This window comes from Suricata suricatta, chromosome 10, assembly GCF_006229205.1.
Source record: "Suricata suricatta isolate VVHF042 chromosome 10, meerkat_22Aug2017_6uvM2_HiC, whole genome shotgun sequence".
Classification (NCBI taxonomy): domain Eukaryota; kingdom Metazoa; phylum Chordata; class Mammalia; order Carnivora; family Herpestidae; genus Suricata; species Suricata suricatta.
The window spans coordinates 72,392,170-72,407,563 of NC_043709.1; the positions used below are offsets into that span (position 1 = coordinate 72,392,170).

Consider the following 15,394-nt stretch of genomic DNA (forward strand, 5'->3'; position numbering starts at 1 on the left):
CTTTGTCACTGAATACAGGACATGTGTCTTAGTCGGTGTTCGTTGTTAGTGTTCTCCAAAACACAGAAGCAATAGGAGAACTGTTGGGGGCAGGAAGGAGGAAGATTGATTTGTTACAAGGAAAGAGCTCACGTGGTTATGGAGGCTGAGAAGACGGCATAGCCTGCCTGCTGCCGGCTGCAGACCAGCAGAGCGACGGCGTACGTCCCAATCTGAAGCAGAAGACCAGTGTCCCATCTCAGATGTACTGAGAGAACAAACTCTTCGTTCTCGTTTTGTCTTTTTGTTCTATTTAGACCCTCAGTGGATTGGTGGGAGGGCCGTCTGCTTTCCCCAGTCTACCCATTCAAACGTTCATCTTATCCAGAAACACCCTCATAGAAACATCCAGAAATATTGTTTAAATATCTGGTCACTCTGTGACCCAGTCATGTTGACATACAAAATTAACACCTACCGCATGCCAGGAAGTCTGTTACCGCTAATCCTGCTAATGGCCAGTGCCACTCCTGCTCTACCCACTTAAGTGAAGAGAAGAAACGGGCTTAGTGAGGTGGAGTGCCCTGCTGAAAACTTCCCAGTGGCCAAGCAGTGGAGTTGGAATTTCAGCCCTGGTCCGTCTATTCACCACCATCCTCTGCCCTGTGCTGTCTCACCTGTGAGCTGGCTGAGAGTCCATCTAGGGCAGCAGAGAGCTGGGGAGCCACAGATGGCACAGATGCAAAAACAAGAAAATTTCTGATGTTTTGTGGAAAGGAAAGAGGCACACACAGAGTTATTTTCATTAGAATTTAGCAACTGCTGGCTATGGGAAGTAGTAGGAAGAGGGAACGAATTGCCGAATGCCAGGTTTTTAATCTTGATTAATTGCAAGTAAGGTAAAGAGCAAGTTTGAGGTGAGGAATGATGACCTCTGTTTTATATGTACTTGAGCTGGGTTCTTCCCTAGGCCTGAATCCCATACTTTACATGTACCTCAGCGCACTTAAGCTACTGTGGAGTAGTTTATTTTATTTCTGTGGGTGACTCCCTACCCACCTTGATATTAGGAGCTCCTTCGGGGCCTCCTGGTGTTTCTGTACCTAGCACAGAGTAGGCTCACAGAACGTGCCTCATGCATGGTATGTAGGCTAGGAGCACTTGGTCACAGAGGCAGGAGGGAACGGGGGAAGTCCAAGGAAGAAGACATCTTGAAATGCCTGTTGTAAAACTATACCTTGGAACCAGCTAGAGGTGAACAAAAGACTTCCCTGGCAGCATGGAGGGCCTGCTCCACAGATACACCGAGTTTATCATGAAACAGATGTGGTCCGTTTACCTAATTACTTGCAAATGATGCTCACCTCCATGGAGATAAGAATGGTGATGGATTAGAGTAAAATGTATGTTCTGAAACCAGTTAACTCTGGAGTTAAGGCTGGGGACTGTGGCAAGTGAGACCATGAAAAAGAGAAAAAGAGGCGGTTAAGGGATTAGAGTCATGAGCACGGAGCGTGTTTATTACTGTAGTTTCAAAGTGCTTCAGTTCTGTGTTTTGTTATCCCCTTCACAACTGTTTTATGCTAAGGAAAATCAGCTTATGTATGCATATAAAACTTCTTGTCACTTATGGATGAACAAGAAGGTAGCTCAAGTCCTAGCTCTACATGCTTTGTGACCTTGGGAAAGTCACGTGATCCCTCTGTACTTCCTTTGCTCATTAACACCGAATGCTCTCACCTACTTATGGCTCTTCTGATGATGAAAATTGATTCGTAAGGCATGAAGTGCTATTGAAATATTAGAAAACCCATTGAGATTTGAGCAGATGCCTTGAAATCCTTATTGATCTGTTGCTGTCCGGTGGTGGCACATGTCTTCCCTTCTCAAAGGCCTAGTGGGTCCTCTAGTTGTGTCATTGGGTTCTTGCTGAGCTTGATTGCAGCCCCGTCATGGGGCCCCAAATTTGGGAACAGGGAGGGTAACATTTGAAGCTGAGCAATGATTCTTTTGCTCCCAGTGAGGGCCCTGCTTTTCTCCCCAGAGCATCTTTCCTTATAACAAATAACAGAGTCTGTGAAGACTGTTGGCAGTGGGGAAGCCACCTGCAGTTTGCATCTTGTAATTCATTAGTCACACTGTGTTCTGCTTTATCGTCTTTAAGTTTTCTTCAGTACATGGCAAAGTCCACAAATAAATAAAACAAAAGGAAAGGGAAGAATAAGAGCAAGGAAAATCTTGAAGAGATTCCAAGGGTCCTGCATCCTCCACAGTTCTCACTTGATAATCTTGCAGCTGACTTCATCAGTCCAGTTTAATCAAATATTATTGTTGCTTCTAATTAATAACTCCTTTGTGCCCTTGTTTAAGTGAAGGTTATCATCTTTGAATGTTTGAATTTTTTCTTTAGCAAACATTTCACCATATCAGCCCTGTTGACATAGTTTATTTATTTGTAAAGTGGTGTGTGTGTGTGTGTGTGTGTTATGTTTTAGTAGATCTAGTGAGGTATAATTTACATATAACAAATGGTACATAGATAAGGTTTTCTCTGTTGGTACATTTTGACAGATGTGTACACTGTAGAGCCCTCACCACTCAAGATAGTGACCATATCCTTGCCCTCCAAAAACTTTCTTTTTTACTCCTTTTTAACTCTTCCCTGTACAGGCAACTGCTGATCTGCTTTCTTTAAAAAAAAAAAATTTTTTTTTGGATGTTTATTTTGAGAGAGTGGGGAAGGGGCAGAGAACGAAAGGAAGAGAGGGAATCCCAGGCCAGCTCTGCACTGCACAGGGGGTCTCACAAATTCGTGAGATCCTGACCTGAGCTGAAATCAAGAGTTGGACACTTAACTGACTGAGCCACCCAGGTGTCCCTGATCTACTTTCTGTCAAAGCATCGGGGACTTGGAAGAAAGTTTTTAAGTGCAAACTCATTATTTTTAAATAGCTTATAGTATATTCAGGCTATTTTTTGAGTTAACTATGAAAGACTCGGTCTTTTAGAAAATTTATCTATTACATCTAAGATGTTGAATTTGATACCATAAAGTTTTTCCTAATACTCCTTTATTATTTTTTTAAATATCTGTAGACTCTATATCGATTACACTTCTCTTATTCATGACATTGGTAACTTGAATCGTCTCTTTTTTCCTGATTGATCTATGTATTAGCTTCCTATGGCTGATGTAAAAAATCATCACTACAAACTTGGTAGTTTAAAACGGTAGAAATTTATTCTCACTATCTGGTGGCCACACGTTTGAAATTCATTTCACTGGGTTAAAATCAAGGTGTTGGAAGGCTCATGCTCCCTCCAGAGGCTCTAAGGGGACAATTGGTTCTTTGCTTTTCCCAGTTTCTGGTGGAACTGGCATTTCTTGGCTTATGGCTTCATCAGTCCAGTCTGTTCATGGCCACATTGCTTTCTCCTGTCGCATCCTGATTCTCCCTTTGCCATGTCAGAATCCTTAACTTAATTACATCTGCAAAGTTCTTTTATGCCGTCTAAGGTAACATTTAACAGGTTTCAAGGATTAGTTCATGTGCGTATCTTTTGAGGGGCTATTATTCAGCCTCCCAGAGTGTGGCTCAAAATTTATCACTATTATTTATATTACAAAGAACTAACTGGCTTTTGGGTTCGTTGATTTTTTTCCCCCCTCAACTGTCTTTTTATCTGTTTCCTGGATTTCTACTCTACTTTCTATTATTCTTTTTATCGTTTATTTTGTGTTTTCATTTTTCTCTCTTTTTGTGGCTTTGTGAAGTGGAAGCCAAGGTCATTGCTATAAATTTTCCTCTGTTTTACATTACCTCCATTCCACGAAGTTTCATTTGCTGTGTTTTCATATTCTTTCAGTTCAGATACTTTCTAATTTCCCATTATCTCTTTGACCTAGAGAATTGTAGTGTTTAGTTTCCAATATGGATGGAATTTTCCAGTTATTGCTTTCTATTTTAATTTCATTATGGTCCAAGAGCATTCTTTGTATGAATTAAATCCCTCTAAATTAATTGAGACATGTTTTAGAGCTGAGAATATAATCTATCTTGGTAAATATTTCAAGACATTTACCATTTATTTACTGGTGGGAAGAATGTGTATTCTGTTCTTGGTCAGTAGAATGTTTAAATGTCAGGTCAGGTTTGTTGATCATGTTGTTGAAGTCTTCTGTATCTGCTAATTTTCAACTACTTAATTGTTATGAGTTATTGAAAAGAGGGTGATGAAATATTTGAGTATAATAATGGGTTTTTCTACTTCCCCTTGCTGTTATATCAATTTTTGTTTCATATGTTTTGAAGCTTTTATCAAGTGTATTGACATTTAAGATTGTTATGTCCTCTTGATGAATTAGTCCCTTTACTGTTACAGGTTGTGCTTTCCTGCCTTTTTGCTGCATGCCTGATAGTTTTTTATTGTATGCTAGACATGATAAATTTTATCTTACTGCTGAACTTTGTTCTGGGATGCTATTCAATTACTTGGGAGCAGTGGGGTCTTGACATTTAAGCTCTTTTGGATGGTACCCAAGCAATGTTTAATCTAGTACTTTTGATTACTCTTCCTTACACTCTAGGTCTTTCCCTTTGATTGGTACAAACAAGTCCTGGAATGGATTTCTTTAATACCTTCCTGCAGCTCTTTCCTCCAGCCTTGAGTAGTTTCCTCACATACACTCAATAGTGGAATATCCGAGGGGGACCACGGATCTCCAGTGTCCCCTCTCTGTGAATCTCTTCCACTCTGGCACTCTACCCTGGCAACGCTAGCCGCTTTGGCATCCCTGCATTCTGAGCTGCATCTTTTCAATTCAGGGACACCACCAGGGTCTGACTAACTTCTCCTCCTTGTATTGCATCCTGGAACCTTTTTTTTTGAGGTGGTAAGCTTGAGCAATTTTTGTTGGGCTCACTTCTTTTGTTTCCTGAATCTCTGGAGTCGCGATCCTTCATTGCTTACTACCCATTATTATGAGAACTATCGTCTGATACATTTTTCATGGCTCTTTTGATTGGTTTCAAGTTGGAGGTAAATCTGGTAACTGTTAGTTACTCCATCTTGGCTGGAAGTGGAAATCAAGAGCTGGGATTCTATTCACAGTGTGTTCTCGTGCATTTTTAATTGTACCTGGAGAAACACCTGTAGGCTTCACTCACAGGCAGCTGTTAACAGGAATGGCTACACTTACAGGGCTGCCCTCTTCATCCTTTGCTGCTGGAGTACCTGCCACCCGTGCACAGGCACTGTGAATGTTCGTTTTTATGAGGATTTCAGAATGGAGGAAAAAATGAACCCATGTTTGGTTCTTTCATCTGTTGTTTTAGTACATGTTATATTTTGAGTCCAATATGTTTTATTGTGTGGGAATTTGTGTCTCAAAGACAAATAACTTTTTAAAAATTAAGTGTGAAATGTTTGTATACACTAAATGTTTTTACTTACAAAAATAAAATGCAATAAGTAGAGCATGACATTTTAAATTTTCACATATGAACATTCAACCAATTAATATGTTTGATTTTTTCTTCATATCTTCTGTGCTAAAAAAATTAATGATGGTTTGCATTTAAGTCAATTTTATTGCCTAATGAAGCTGGGTTTATAATTTTAATGAAAGGAAAATCTTTCCTTTTATTTATGCATAATCAGATGTGCACAACCGTGACCAGAATTTATCTGTATATTAAAGCCAGTCTAATAACAGAATAGCTGTTGTTTATTTTTACAGGAAATCAAAACCAAGAAAAAGTTAGTATTTTAAAAACTAGAAGATAAAAATGTGACTATTACACAATAGTATATATCTTGTTATTTGGACAAGTCAAACTTTAATCCTAATTTGTCCTAATTTTCTCTTTAGTTCTCTGTCCCCTAAAATCATTATTCCCCAATATGTCCATTGAATCATGGGACAGTTTAATAGTGAAAGTAGATGCCAGCTGCCCACAGATCATAATAGATTCCTTGCAAAGCACTGGTTTCTAGTCTGGGGAGGCTTAGTACTAAAAGATGAAAAAGGGGTTTTATTTGTTTCTGTTTTGTTGTCATTGTTGTTTTAAATTTTCCACAGCACACAAAGTAAATGATCAGCTTCTTCACTTAAATTTTTTTCTTTATGGGAATAGGTGCATCTTTTTGTGACGCAGAGTTTTCAGGTTGTGGCTTATTACAGACTGCCCAATTTGCAGGTGAACCTGCCACCTTTCAGACTGATCCAGATATATTTCACTATTGTCACAGTAAACCTTTCAAAATCTACCTATTTCACACAGCCTTTCTGATACACTGAGTTTCAATACTGCTTTATTTGAAACTAAAACAGTTGACGTTTACAGTGTTTTCACCTTCCTTTCTAGTTGGGTTGTCACTGCATTAAGCTTTGAACGATCATAAGCGCTTCTCTGTCCATATCCTGTCATACCATTTCAGGACAAAATCATTTGCAGTAAATCAAGTTTTTCATGTAATTTTAATCACACCCATGTAGAGATGAATGTTCTCACTTTGATAATGTTCAATTCTAATTAATACCCTGGCTCAACATCCCATATTGACTTTTATAGATAAGACAACACCATATTTTATTCCATTTTTGTGAACTGGAATATTAGATTTCCTAAAGGTTCTTGAAATGGTGAAATTTCCTTGGATTTTGAATTTGACTTGGTTTAGGGTTTTCTAATGAAACTTGGCCTCAAGGAAGAGTGCCTCTAATTAAGCAGTTCACATCCCAGTGATCCTAGGCCATCTCTTCTAACAGCGGGAATACCATGGGTCCTGGGAGTCAACTCTGGCCCCCTCAGGGCACTCTATAAAATGCCTCTTATACCTAAGGTAGAGGTGTACTGAAAGTATTTCGGGGACTGTAAGGGGCACTTGTAGTAATTATGCCCAAACCATAGACATCTGTAAGGTTAGTTACCTTACGTACGGCCTCTGAGGCTCGCATCTACAGCTTTCCAGAATTGATCTAGAGTTCTGACAGAGAGACCAAGGCATCTGTGCCATTTTGAAAACCCATTTATATTTTAAAAATATCACTGAATACCACTTAGGGAACCATTCAAAATCTGGAAAAAAAAAAATATATATGTATACGTTTATATAAAATGGACATTTTTTCTTTTATTATCTTTTGGTAACATTTATTAATAGTATAAACCATATAAACCATAACCAAGTCTGATACCAGGCCCAAATTTCTTAACTTTAACTGAATAGATTAGTAAGAATTTTGTTACTTAAGTCAAATAAGTTGGAATGAATTCTGTTCCTTCTTTAATTGTTTTTAATGAATGCCATTCTTTTGGTTGATTAAAGCAATTTGCCAGTAACTTTGTAAGTAGTTCCATATTGAATGGATTTTAAATAATTGCCAAGGAAGTGGAAAAACGAAGAGTAGTTAATGCAGTTTGTAGGGATTTAAGGAAGAATAATTTCTGACAGTTCCAATTATGTAGGTCTTCCTAGAACCCATAAATTGCTTTAACTTGTTTCTTATTGCTTTTACAGTTTAAACTCAAGTATATACTAAGTCTGTTTTAGAAAATATATCGTGCCCAGATTTCTGTAAATGTGTATACGTTCCATTTTACAATGCCCAGTTATGTTGATTTCACAGAGATTTGGAAAAATCGATCCTAATGGGTACAGTGACTGTGGGAGCTGAAAATAATAGATGTGTCCTTCTTTTTCTTTCTTTCTTAAAAAGCTGGACCTGTGATCTGCAGAATGCTGAGTTATCCCCCAACTCGCCGAGCTTTAACTGTGGGTTGTGGTCTGCAAATGTTCCAGCAGCTCTCAGGCATTAACACCATCATGTATGTATTTCTTTCCTGGTTTTTTACTGAAAAGATTGTGAAGGAATTATTTTACATGGGGAAAAAAAAAGAATAGGACTTCTGGTGATTTGTTATATTAATTCTGTAGGATCCTGCTTTTGGAAGATACTATATAATTTTTAATCCTGTCCATGTGTGGTTTAGAAGGAGGTGATTTATTTTGTTATATTTTATTGGCCTTATTTGAGTTCATAAATTTTTCTTGTACCTCATCTGGTACTTCCTTATATTCTGAGCTAATGAATGCATCGTTTTCATAAGTCATTACATGATCTTGGTTAGAAAGTGAAACAAAAGGGAATCAATCACCTGGCCTTGCCAGAGATTAATGGACACTCAGATAACTAGTTCATTTCCTTTTGGGGCAGTTATAACGCGATGTGATGAGAACATTAATAGAAGATGTTTATTACCACCGTAGTGGGAACAGAGAAGTGAGGAAGACACCAAAGTTTCTTATTGTCTAGTTTCAGATTAATCCCCAAAGTTGTATGAATTTGGGGGTTGGGCAGGATGAATAGGCTGTACCCTGTTTCATTCAGTCAACATTAAACCTATTTTTTATGACCTACTGTATACAAGACACACAGGAGTGAAGAAAGTAGACATGCCTCATAGGCTGGTGTAAATAAGTTACATTTTAATATAGAATTTCAAATTGTGACAAGGGCTGGCAGGACTCTTCCAGTCCTCCACAGAATGCACTTTTAATATCCTAGGTAAGAGAATGTAAGTTAGAGGAAAATCATGAGTTTTGCTGAGAAACTGGTTGTTGGGTGAAAACCTGCTAAATCTTAGAAAAATTCTCCCTCACAACCTATTGGTTAAAATTATTCACCAAAGAAATATAAATTACATAAAATTCAAATTTACTTGGTAAACCGTTTGTATTTAGGACTCTTGATATTTTCCTTTGAAGCCACTTGGGATTATGAGGACTTATTTAGTGATACTTTGAGAGAGTTGGATAAAAGAATTATTAAGAATAATAATTAGGGCCCAATACCCATTAGATTAAATAAGGGTTTGTTAAGAAACTCCACTTTAAACAGTTCCACACTTTTTGTGAATTTGATATGAATCATAGTCCTTGATAGACTACAACTCTCTGCATTACATTTTTAATATTTGGGCCTCTCCTCCTTCCCTCTTATATGTGCTTTCATCTTCCCTCACCTTTATCAGCTCTATAATGGTCTGTCAGGGCAGTACCAAGCATGTTTGTTTTCTGGACACGTGTGCCATGATGGTTCTGTGTCCACCATCCTAAGTGTGGTGGTGAAACAGAATTGTAACGAGGCTGACACCAGACTTCCAAATGATGCAGTGCAGTGACGCCCCATGTGAATATCTATTTTATCAACCTAACCTAAAATGTATTCTCTGTTTCTATTGTTTGTTCTGCCCTTTTCTAGGCATTTAAATTTGCTGGAGTGAAATTTTGTTGTGCTTTTTTTGTATTCCTATAAAACATCACAAAACCAACTCTCATTGATGGGTAGTGGCCGAGGCATGTGTTCTTAGTTGAAATGACTGTCATAGTCCATTCGTAGCTATGTAGCATAAGCAATGCTGATTAAGGCTTTCAGTTTTTTTTAGGTTTATTTTATTTTGACAGAGGGATAGAGAGCAAGTGGGGGAGGGGCAGAGAGAGAGGGAGACAGAATCCCAAGCAGGCTCCATGATGCCAGCACAGAGCCCCATGCAGGGCTCCAACTCATAAACCACAGGCATGACCTGAACCGAAATCAAGAGTAGAAACGATTAGCTGACTGAGCCATCCAGGTGCTCCAAGGTCTTCAAATTTTAATGAGGCATTTATTTCTCCAAATACTCTGTCTTTTCACAGTGAGATCAAGTGATATGAGCCTAAGAACCTGATATTCCTTAATATATATGGTTGTCATTATGTGCTTTGCTTATCACAAACTGTACATAAAAGAGGTAGTGTCGTACAGCTTTTGCTTGCAGTTGAGTATTAATCCTGGAAAGTAGGAAGAATAAAATAAAGTCAATGTTGGCTCGATTTAGATTGCTTCTATGTGACGCAAAACAGATGGCCAACTCCCTGAAGAAATGAATTCGACATTTTAATGTCTGGAGGTTAGAGGGTTAGACACTTAAATGAAAGACACCTATGATAAATGACTGCTGGTTATTCATACTACACAGTTTCAAACATTCATATTTTAAGCCCACAAAACTTAATGCAAATCTTTCATTATAACAGACTGCCCACTGTCATCTTCTGGATGGAAGATGACTGATCTGGAAGTCTTCTATAGTGTTTCCTTCTACTCTTTCTAGTCTGTATTGGGGCGTGCATGTGTGTCTTTTTCCATTCTTATGATTCAGTAAATACTCTCATAAGTTTTATTTCTTCTAATTTAACATAATCTCTTAACTAGAGTCTATTAGTTTATTTTTGTTGTTTTTAGTAGAAAATATTAATTACATTTTTTTATTTAAAAAAAACTCATTTTGTTAATTTGGCTATCTGTTTTTATGGATATTCCTTTATGTATATTTTGTTACTGTTACTCTTTCTTTCCATCTTTTTTCCTGCTAAGTAGGAAACAAAGTAGGCAGTGCTCACAGCCCAAACCTAATAATCTGTAGAAGTTGAAATCTTTTTACAAAGTCCATCTTTCACCTCAGAGTTTATGTGAACCTGAATGATGAGGTATTTGTGAATTCTGTTTCTCACCAAAAGTTCATAGGAAGATCCTATGGAAAAATATTGAAAGAGAAATCATTCTTCCAATTGCATTATATAATCTTACCATGTTTATTTTTCTCTGTTTTCCCTCATAGGATTTTTGTTTCTATTTTCTTGACCTATTTAGTATCCTACCTCAGTCAAGGAAATAGATTTTCTTCTTGGTATATTTAATTTTCACATCCTCTACCATGAAAAAAATATTGTGTGTATATGTCTACGTATTTTTTATTTGTATGATAACTCACATTTGTAGCCTAACCTATACCTTATCTGCTATCCTATCAGTGAGCTTCTAAGTTCTTAAAAAGCATTACATACTTTAAACACTCCATTTAACTTTTAGAAGAAACAATTGTCTAATAGGATTTTAATCACTTAGTAATTTCAAACATGCTGAATAGATGATTTTCTTTTTACAGGAGAGAAAGAACAGAGCAAATGGAGTGCTAGCTTTCCTAATATAAAAGTGTTTATATTATTGCACTCTCTCTCACAGGCCAATAAAATATTTCCACATGTGCTAAAGAGGAAAGGAATGATAGCTGAGTTGGTGATGATTAATGTGGAGGAAGCTTTCTTAAGAAACTCTTACTGTGATCTATTCTAAACTCTATAAAGTCAAGAAAATTTCCATTTCCTATCTAACAAATTTAATCTGGTGACTACTAATACTTGAATCCTTCCCACATTATTATTATTACAGCCAAAATGTATGTATATGTGAGAGGGAGAGAAGGAGAAAAAGTATGAAAAACAAGGAAAACATCTGGTTGTTTAGAGGTTTGATGGCATGTTGCTTCTTTTGAGCAACTTGTAATGAGCTATATCTGATACATTCTTATGATTGTGTAGTCAGTCCATCTTGGACAGGTGGGTGTTATCAGAGTTTTACCTGGGAAGACCCCCAAGTGGTAAAATGGCTCACTTTAAGGTTATACAGAAGATCAACAGTAAAGAGGAGAAAGAAACCCAGAAATTTAAGCTTCTCAGTCAGCTTTAGGTAAAAAGGATTGTTAGGGAATAAATGTCTTTTGGGTACGCTGCACCAGTCCATGCATTTAAGCTATTCTTCTTTCAGATTAAGTTTCCCAGATTTATCTCTTCCTACTCTTCCCTCTTATACTAACTCAGAGTGGGGGTGGGAGGTAGGCATTGATACTGGCTGGACCATCATTCTTACCTCCGAAGCTGCATTCCCTTAATCCCCTGGTGATCTTTTCTTCTCTCGTATTTACAAGAGATACAAGGCTTGTGGAAAATATGCCCTTATAGTAATAATGTTAAGGGCTATCATTCATTGAACATTAAATATCAGATACTACTCTAGATTGTATTAACTTACTTAAATGTTAACAGAAAACAGAAAAAAAAAGGGACAAAACTATTAGCCCCTCTAATGGTGTAATTATATATTATGATCATGATAATAAAAAATTTTACTGTGTTACATATGTAACACTATAAAGTATTTTTGTAGACACAATCTTTCCAGAAGTTCATAAAAATCCTGTCAAGTAGGCAGGGCCAGTGCTTCTATTCATTCGGTAGCTAAGGAGGCTAAGGCTTAACAAGTTACGTAAGTTGTTCATTGTCATGCAGTTAGTAAGTTTTAGCAGTAAGGGTGGAACCCTGATTTTCTGACTCCAGATCACATTCACCACTCTTTAGTTTTAGAACATCTGAAATACCCAGAGCGACCTGTGTAAAGCTTGTTTGGGGGTAAAAAGAGGTAAGAAATCAAAGTTAGTGGAACTCAGTACCATCCCAGGATTAAAAAAGAATGTAGAATGATTTTGTGTATCCATCTCAAGAATCATAAAGCTCATTACATTCTTTACTCTCCTGGTATCCAGTTAAGTAAGGCCTTTGCATTCTACCCTGATCTAGAGTTCCTGGTTAAGCCAGCCCAATCAATGGCTGGGTGGTGCATTTATATTTGTTAATCATGTTTAATTAATTTAATTTCCTAAGGGTAGTATTTCTGAATCAGTTCTAGTTTCATATTTTATCCTCAACAGACTCTCCCAGTATAAAAAAAAGATCCTGCAGTCAGGAAGCATAGCACAACAAGTAGGCATGGCCAGATGGTGGTAAATGTAGAGACAAATAAAGGTGACAAGACATAAGAAGAAAATAATAAGGATTTACGCATTCTCCTGTTGTAAATCTGAGCCAGAGGTGAGGTTTTGCTCTCTGAGATTTTCAGCAGGCAGGATGAATGGACCAAAGCATATGCTCACTAATGTGAGCATTCTCCTCCCTCCGCCACCTTGGTAGGGCTCTGAACATAATCCAGAAAAGCTGTTGAATGATAATATGGTTACTTCATTGGAATGCCTCAGGATGAGTGTGTTGGTAGTCATTTGTGTTCATTGGATGAAAGTGATTAAACAGATGAGAAATAGTGAAGGTTCAGGGTCCACTTCTTTGCAAGATGAGTTTAATGTGTTGGGAGGAATATTGGCCCAGGAATCTGGAGAGAATTAGTCTCTCAAGATCTGTCTGTCAATTAGTCAAGATCTGTCTCCACAGTAGGACTTTAGGCATGCCAGTTACTTGCCTTCATTCCAATTACCTGTCAATTGAAGTAGATGAGCTTTAATGTACATTTGATGAGGAAAAATGGGGATTCCAGAATGGAAGCTAAATCATTTGTGTTTGAAATACTTTAAACCTTCCTTGGATGAAAAGTTATTGGACTGCAGGAGATCAAGTTTTAATTTATAAAGAATGTATTTTGTTGATATCATTTTTGGAAGACTGGCTAAATGATTGTCATTGCCCTAGATGCTTAGCACCTTATTTGTTAGTACCACATTTTTATTTCCAAAGCATTTCTTTTTAGTGGTTATAGTTGACAGTGCTTTGCCCCAAGATTGTGTAGCAAACCTTTCTATAACCAGATGGCTTCCATGTTGTGTCAGGGTAGGCTCAAACCCAGCAAACTTCACTGGTGTCTCAAATCATATACAGAGGAAAGGATCCAACTTCTATCTTTGGAGTCTAAGGCCATTTTTCAGGAAAGATCACTGCCTTAATGTACAAAACAAAGCATTCTCATAAGGTGAAACTCTAAAGAGAATAGCTTTCTAGTGTTTCTAATTGCTTTCCATTTATTTCCCTGTGTACATGTTGTGGTTTGGGGGGTTGCTGCCAAGAACCATGAGAAAGGAGCAGGGAAAGTGTGGTAGGGTCTGGGATGCAGTGAAGCATCTCAGCTGATCTCAGTAAGCAGTTAGAGTTCAAGTCCTGCTGAGGGATAGTGTAGAATGTGCTTCAGGACTATCCCGTGAGTATTTCTTCACTATCCCAAGTCCCTCAATGTAGTGTCGTGCCTGCAGTCATTCTGGGGTTCCCTGAGCAATCTCTCCTGGGGCCAGAGCTCTCAGGACCGAAGAAGAGAGACCCAGGGAATTAACTAGAAACTATCAGATTCTAGAGTGAGTTTCCATAACAAGAGAAGATTCAGGGAAGGGCCAACAGCACATGGGGCAGGGCATTAAAAGCAGCTGTTTAAAATCTTGCTGTGTCTTCAAATATGTATAAAAATACGTTCAAACAGTATGGATATGGACTTTCATAGTATCTTTCTATGGTTACAGAAAATTTATTTTTAGTGAAAAAAGTCACTAACCATACAAATAAAGTAAGTAATAAAATGAGTTTCATAAAAAATGGTGAGAATATATTTCCTTGAGTATTATTATCCTTTGGAGGTTTTTTTTGTATAATTCACAGATAATTTGGTCTTGTCAGAAGAATCTTAAAACTACATCTGCTAAAGTATTCATTTATTCCTTCAAGCAACATTTACTATATTGTTGATAGAGCTTCAAACATAATTCTTGTCATTGAGAAATCTGTATTCTGCCAGCAGTTAGACGCAAATACGTACAACGCAGCATTATAAAAGCCAAATTAATATGTGTAGGAATGCTGAAAGAGAGAGACTAGCTTTACCTGGAACATGAAGAGGGCATATATAAATGAATTTTTGTTATATTTTTAAAAATTCCCTTGCATGGATTTGTTTTCTGGCCAGAAACATGGTGTATCAAATATTAACACAAAGTTTGGCGTTAGATCTGAATTTGAATCCAAACCTAGCACACTAGCTGTGTAAGCTCTACATGCTGCTTTAACTGCTCAGAGTCTCAGTGATCTGGAAAGCCAGAACAATACTTCCTGCAGTTCTTACGATGGTTAAATGAAAATAGTGTATGTGGTTCCGGTCCATGCAAGCTTCATTTCTGCTCACCGTGTATTGCATTTTGTAAATTCCAGGGAATTTGTGGAAAGCAGGGACGTCCCACAGTTAATGCATCCTCTTTTGCCCATGCCCACACATCCAGGATTTGAGGCATCTTCTGTAGATACAAAATTGTTATAGTATTCTTCTTTCATGCATGTCTCTGTTTTCAGAATATAGAAAGAAATCATAGTAGTGTTTTTCGTCTAACTTGCAGATATGGTAGGAATGTTGTCCACTTCAGTTTTAGGGGTGTTCTTTTAATCTTAAGTTTAAGTATGAGAGAAAAGACCTCAATGACCTTTGAATGATCAGAGCTAATAATGCCTCCTTAGAAGGTAGGAGATCTTTGGCCACATACACCCCATGCAGCATGACTTGTGGTTTACATCAAAAGATTGTCATGGGGCGCCTAAGTGGCTCAGTCGGTTAAGGGGCCCACTTCAGCTCAGGTCATGATCTCACAGTTTGTGGGTTCGAGCCCCACATCAGGCTCTGTGATGACAGCTCAGAGCCTGGAGCCTGCTTCAGATTCTGTGTCTCCCTCTCTCTCTGTCCCTCCTCTATTCATGCTCTGTTTCTCTCTGGCTC

General features: G+C 37.8%; 1 protein-coding gene across 1 annotated transcript in view; it reads left to right on the forward strand.

The window, feature by feature from the left end:
* The window catches only part of SLC2A13 (solute carrier family 2 member 13), a 345,368-nt gene that overhangs the window by 141,735 nt on the left and 188,239 nt on the right, over positions 1-15,394 (forward strand). Inside the window, exon 5 of the mRNA XM_029955511.1 lies at positions 7,703-7,811. Coding sequence (XP_029811371.1) covers positions 7,703-7,811 — 109 coding nt within the window. The remainder of the gene's footprint in view (positions 1-7,702; positions 7,812-15,394) is intronic.